This window comes from Nycticebus coucang, chromosome 5 (genome assembly GCF_027406575.1).
Source record: "Nycticebus coucang isolate mNycCou1 chromosome 5, mNycCou1.pri, whole genome shotgun sequence".
In the NCBI taxonomy this organism is placed as follows: Eukaryota; Metazoa; Chordata; class Mammalia; order Primates; family Lorisidae; genus Nycticebus; species Nycticebus coucang.
The window spans coordinates 88,442,693-88,449,095 of NC_069784.1; the positions used below are offsets into that span (position 1 = coordinate 88,442,693).

The following is a 6,403-nucleotide window of genomic DNA, read 5'->3' on the forward strand; positions in this document are numbered from 1 at the left end:
AATAACTTGACATACATAGTAGTTTCCACTACTATTGGACACTTCAATGTGTCCAATAAATGAACTGAATCACATTATTATCAGATTCTTCTGTGTCCAAAGATTTAAGAGGGCTCCTGCTTAATCCTCTAATTTATTGATTATGATGCTTATAAAATAATACAAAAAACTAATAAAATTTGCTACTCTGGGCTTCAAATATCTCTTAAATAATGTGACCAGTTTTGTCTGTGATGAGTCAATAAATCTCTGAGGTGCTCCTAAAAATCTCTAATAATTAATTATAATCAAATAAGTGTTATGTGATCAAGTATTTTTAAATAGTTTACTAAAAAAGTTATGAGCAAACGATTAGAGAAATTTTTGTAAACTGAGGTGTTAATACTATAGTTTCCAAAATTAAATTTATTTCAAATTTATTTAATAATCTACCAATTTCACCAAAAAATGAGGTTATTCTGGCAGTTTGTTATAGTTAACTTTATAAAACAGTAATAGAATAAGAATATATACATATACTTTGAATAAACATCTACATAAACTTACATAGCATTTCAGAAATAAGAATCTCTTATGTTGAAAGACTTGATTTCATGTTTGACAACATCTTTAACAGTCTACCAAAATTTTCACTGAGCAACAGGAAGACTAAAAAGGAGAGAGTTACAAGAGTTTCTTTCAGTTATCCTAAAGACAACCAGCTCCCTCTATAGTTTGGCTTACCTTGTTTAATTACTACCTTACAGGACATCTCACATTCTTCTATTACTCCTACTCTGCATCTCAGCAGGGAAGCTCTTTGAAAGGGTGGGTAATTCTGTTTAACCTGGTGCAGAGGAAACTGTAAGAGCTGTCTAAACTCAGCATGGAGTTGTTACATCAAGCAAATGAGCAAGAGTTGAGATGTGGAACTCAACTCTTGGACAGCTTCCCAAGTTCACTTCAGTCAGATCCTTACCATGAATCCTCAGGATTGTATCTGAAGTGAATATCCTGACTGGTCATACCTATACTCAAATCTAAATGAAAAACAGAAAAAAAAAAAGCCCACTGTCCTTTCATACCTTATTCATAACCTTGCTTCCCTCCATAAAAACGAGTTACCAAAATGTTATGAAAGAAAAAATTAGCCATGTCTCCTACAAATGATATTGCTCAATTCCTAGTTATGTCAAAACAATATTCAAGATACTTTAAAAATGAATTAAAAGCAGATTAGGTTTTTGGTTTGGCAAAAAAGAAAAAACTCCACTCAGATGAAGAAAATTTAAGCAATTCTCTCAGGAATCAATATTCTCAGTCAGCAAGGGATGAAATGAGTCAGGATTTACCTCGCAAATTTGAATATTTCGCTTTTTTAATGCCTTTTCAAATTTCACCAAATCAAAATAATATGCATTTTTTTGGCGGCACCTGGGGCTCCATGGGTAGGGCACCAGCCCCATATACCAAGGGTGGCGGGTTCGAATCAGCCCTGGCCAAACTGCAATAAAAAATGGCCAGGAGTTGTGGTGGGTGACTGTAGTCCCAGCTACTTAGGAGGCTGAGGCAAGCAAATCACCTAAGCCCAGGAGTTGGAGGTTGCTGTGAGCTGTGACATCACAGCACCCTACTGAGGGGATAAAGTGAGACTCTATCTCTAAAATAATAATAATAATAATGCGTGGTTTAAACTCCAAACACTTTATTTCTTAAATTTCTCAAGATATGTCCACAAAACAGATCAAAAGTCAACTGGGCTGTTTTATAAAACATAAAAATATTTTGCATGCAATAATAGAAAAATAGAATTAGTAAAAATCTTTTAAGCCAATCAATTCAGAATTTGTAATTCTGAAATGGCCACTTGATTAGAGAAAAAAAGTCTCTGGTTACTATTTTTTTGGATCTCACTTGGAAAGTAAACTCAGTTTAAAAACATCTTTTCTCCAAACCAAGGTAAATGAATTAAGGACTTAAAAAATTAACTCCTATACACAGAACAAGTATATTTATGGTATCTTTTGTAGCATAGGTTCATAACAGATTCTCATTAACTTATTTTACCTGTTAGTAAAGACATAGTTTGTTTTTTTCAAATAAATCTGTCTTCATTAAAAATTCTAGCCTTCATGCTCGGTGCCTGTAGCTCAGTGGTTAGGGCGCCGGCCAAATACACCAGGACTATGGCGTTTAAACCTGGCCCCGGCCTGCTAAACAATGACAACTACAACAACAACAAAAAAAATAGCTGGGCATTGTGGCAGGTGCCTGTAGTTCCAGCTACTTGATAAGCTGGGGCAAGAGAATTGCTTAAACCCAAGAGTTTGAGGTTGCAGTGAGCTGTGACACCATGGTACTCCACTCAGGGCAACACAGTGAGACTCTGTCTCAAAAAAAAAAAAAAAATTTAGCCTTCAGGCTCTTCCTAAGCCAGATTGGCCTCTCTTTTGAACAAATAATTTTCAATTTTTATTTTACTGGATGGTCTAGACTACTTTTATTTGAGAAAAGAATTCAAAAGCAGGTAATTCTAGTTTTGTTTACATTTAATTAACACCAATTTCATTGGGAATTTCTGATGAAATGCTAAAAATGCTGACTTGATTTATGAAAGCAACAAACTACACCAATCAATGACTTCAAATTTTTCTATTAAAATTTTTGTTTGAAAGTGTGAACTGTATTTATAGAAAATTCAATTTGATAATCCTTTAACAATTTGAAGTTTAAGATTATATATATATATATCGGCGTGGCACCCATAGCATAGTGGTTACGCCACCAGCCACATACACCAAGGGTGGTGGGTTTGAACCTGGCCCGGGCCAGCTAATCAACTGCAACAAAAAAATAGCTGGGCGTTGTGGCATGGGCCTGTAGTCCCAGCTACTTGGGAGGCTGAGGCAAGAGAATTGCTTAAGCCCAAGAGGTGGAGGTTGCTGTGAGCTGTGATGTCACAGACTCTACAGAGAGCGGCATAGTGAGACTCTGTCTCAAAAAAAAAAAAGATTGTATCAAGTTACATATCTTTCAATGTATGTACAAAAAAGTCTTACTTTTTTTATACATTTATACAATTTATTTCAAGATATATACCAGAAAAACACATTTCAATTTTTTCTTAAGGAGGGGTATGGTAATCTAATTGTAAGATGTCCAGGAGGAAAGAAATAAATATTTCTTATCATGAAATAGCTAATGTTTTTTTAAATAATCAGAAGCAAAGTATATCATATCAGTCTTACTTTTTAAAGAGATATTATCTTACAAAATAGTGAAGTTCATTTATTTCCACAAACAAAACTTCCCATAAAACAGAGCTTGAAAATCACTCAAGGATACGACATATTTAATCGTTTGGGTGGAGGAGAAAAAACCTACTCGTAGAAAGTAACTCATACCATATAAGCTGTAATACACAGAAATGCCACAGTATATCCTATTAGCATGTCGCTTTCTGATTCAGAAATTTAGCTGAACAGAACTACATCGACTTCACTATCCTACCCTTCCACTGTATCTGAAAGGAAAACAATATATTACACTGAAATTCCAATTAGAAAACAAAGATACCAACACTATATTTAAAAGTGCAGAAAACCTATTCATCGGAACACTTTATTGCCTCTCTTTTCCGCCCCCAAAGTTTCAATTGTTACACTTTTCAACACATTAACAGCACTAAAATTCCCTATCTTCTCCAGATTCATATCATCAAAACCTTTTTCACTATTTTAAAAAAGTATGCTAGCAAATCTCACGCCACTGAAATGTTTAACAAAGAGAATTCACATTAAAAGATAACTGTTTGGAATGAGTGCTTGCGTTTGGGAAAGGGCTATTATCTTGGTAGTCCACAGAAACTGACTGTAGTAGTAAGATGAATGGCGACGAGGGCAAGGAGCATCAAGCGGGAAATGCTATCTAAAATCCCATAGGGCAATGCACAGCTAGAGGTAAGAGCATCCTTTTCTAAGAGGCAGCTCCATTATTTCAAATAAGCAGTTCAAAGCACGTAGAAAAGCAAAACAAAGCATGTAGAAAAGCAAAACATTTTTTGAACCGTGCCAATTTAGCCTCTATCTTATTTATACTATTATCATAAATCAACAAGAGATTGAGAAGGCAGTTTTGTCACTGCTTTCTCTCCACCTCACCCCTTCTTCAACATTTAAAAAAAAATACACCTGTATTTAAGACACAACCCTACAACTCAGGCTAGGAGCATTTCGAAATGTCGGTATCGTTGAGTTTCGCTGTGATTCCTAACAAATTCCCCTCGTTAAGTCTGATGTCTCCCGTTGGGCAACACAAACACGCACGCAGAGCTGCACCTTTCCCTGAGAGCACTGCACCTAGGGTCGCTGCCCAGTCCCCAGACGCAGAGGCGCTAAACTAAGGAGTCACGACCTGCACTCACAGAGAGCCACATGGTCACTTTAATGAGAAAGATTATCTGGCCCCAGGCGCCACTCTAGTCAGCCCACTGCATCTCCGGCAGGGGCAGAGGAGAGCGAGGATGAGAAGAGGCGACGCAGAGCGACTGACAACAGAGCTGACACTTCCCCTCTCCTCTTAAAGCCATTTCCAAAAAGGGGCACTTGGGAGACGAAAGAGGTGTCCCGGGTCCCGGCAGCGACCGACCTGAGAGCGGACCCTTACCGACCCGCCCGCGGCTGGACATGGCGGGGTGGCCCGGCCCGCCCTCCGCGGCGAGAGGGCGCTCACGCTCACTCCCCTCCCCGCGACCCGGAGCGCGGCCGAGCTCTCAGCCGCCGCTCGCAGTGTAAACACTCGGCGCTCGGCGCCTCCCCGCCTGAGGGGGGTGGTGCGCGGCGTTCGCGCGGACCCACATTTTGCGCCCCTTGTCACGCACCAGAGCAAAGGGCGGCAGGGAGGGAAGACGCGGCAGCGATCCTCGGACACGGCCGGCGCCGGCGGCGTGCGCGCGTGTGCGCGGCAGGAAGGGCGGCCCGGGCGCCCCGCCGGCTCCCGCTCCCGCCCGCGCCCGCTTACCTGCCGGGGTCGCTCCAAAGACTCGCACCACTGGCACCTTCTTGACAGGGGTCTGGGTGAGGGAGGATTGGCAGACATCCAGCCCCTGTAGCGGGCTGGCCATGTAGTAGTCGGCAGTCACTATCCTCACTGAAAACATGTTCGCCGCCGCCGCCACCGCCTCCCCTTCACTGGCGACCCGGCAGCAGCAGCGGCAGTAGCAGCGGCGGCGGCGGCGGCTCCCTCCGCAGCGGCGGCCCCACGGCGGCGGCGCCCCCTCCCCTCTTCGGCTCGTCCCTCTCGCCTCACACACAGACACCGTGAGGAGCGGCGGCGGGCGGGGCGGGGTAGGCACTACTGCCGCCGGCTCCTCAAGAGCACCCGGCGAGGGGCTGCAGGAGACAAGCCCTCGCGCTGTCGTCGGTGCTGGTGCTGCCGCCACTGCCGCCGCCGCCGGGAATCACACGGGCACCTCGGTCCCAGACTGCAGCTCCTGTTGCCATGATGATGATGTCACGGACGCAACCACTGGGGGAGGGGTGTGTGTGTGGCGGAGGGAGGGCTGTGAGTAGATGGGGGAGGAGCACGGCGGGAAAGGGGAGAGGGGGCGGGCGGGCGCCCGGGCGAGACACCTCAGGCGGGGGCAGAGAAGGTGTTTTCTTCCCCGCCCCCGGGCACGCGGCGAAGAGGAGGAGGAGGCTGGCGGAAAGCTGGGCCCGCGCCGGGCGCAGAGGATCGATCACTCGGCCGGTGGGCACGGTCACCTGTTGGGGGGGGCTGTGAAGGGGGCGGCGGAGCACCGATAACATGGATGGGCTCAGAGGGGCTTGCGGGAGGGGGGCGTCAGTGTTCAGTCCCGTTTGGGCTGCGACGCGCAACTGGCTGGAGCCACGGTGCTCGTGCTAGCTTCGTGTACCGCCATTTCACATACTGCACAGGAGGCGGGGGCAGCCGCGGAGACGGTTTTTCGCAAGGTAAGAAAACCCGCCCGCGGGAGGAGGAAAGGGAGGCGCAGATCTCGTGCCGCCGCCGCCTCGCGGGAGGGCTGACGGAGGGACGGGCGGGGGCGGGCGCGGGCGCCGCCGGCCCTTCTCAGGTATCGCCGCGGCTCCGCGCGTGGCCCGGGGGCGGTGCCAAGGGCGGAGGCGCGCGAGCGCGGGCCTCTGCCTATAAAAGGGCGGCCCGGGCGCTCTACACCCCCACCTCCAGAACGTGCGGCGCGGCCTGCCGTGCCCCCTCTGCGCTTCTGCAGTGTCTACACTGGGCCACTTAATGAGATTTATTCACGTACGGCTCTTCTCAGCTTTGCCAGGGGTTGGCAGAGCCAGTGCACAGGGATTTCCCACCACCGTGTTTTTCTCCCGCCTCCTTCCTTCCTTCTCACCCTGAAATATCCTTCCTTGGTTTCCTCCACTGCCCCCAGGCT

General features: G+C 46.2%; 1 protein-coding gene across 1 annotated transcript in view; it reads right to left on the reverse strand.

Annotated features, from left to right (window-relative positions):
* REV3L (REV3 like, DNA directed polymerase zeta catalytic subunit) overlaps positions 1 to 5,488 on the reverse strand; it is a 203,923-nt gene extending 198,435 nt beyond the window's left edge. The window contains exon 1 of the mRNA XM_053590624.1: positions 4,999 to 5,488. Within this exon, the coding sequence (XP_053446599.1) occupies positions 4,999 to 5,137 (139 nt within the window). The 5' untranslated portion in view covers positions 5,138 to 5,488. The remainder of the gene's footprint in view (positions 1 to 4,998) is intronic.
* Positions 5,489 to 6,403: the final 915 nt, after the last annotated feature.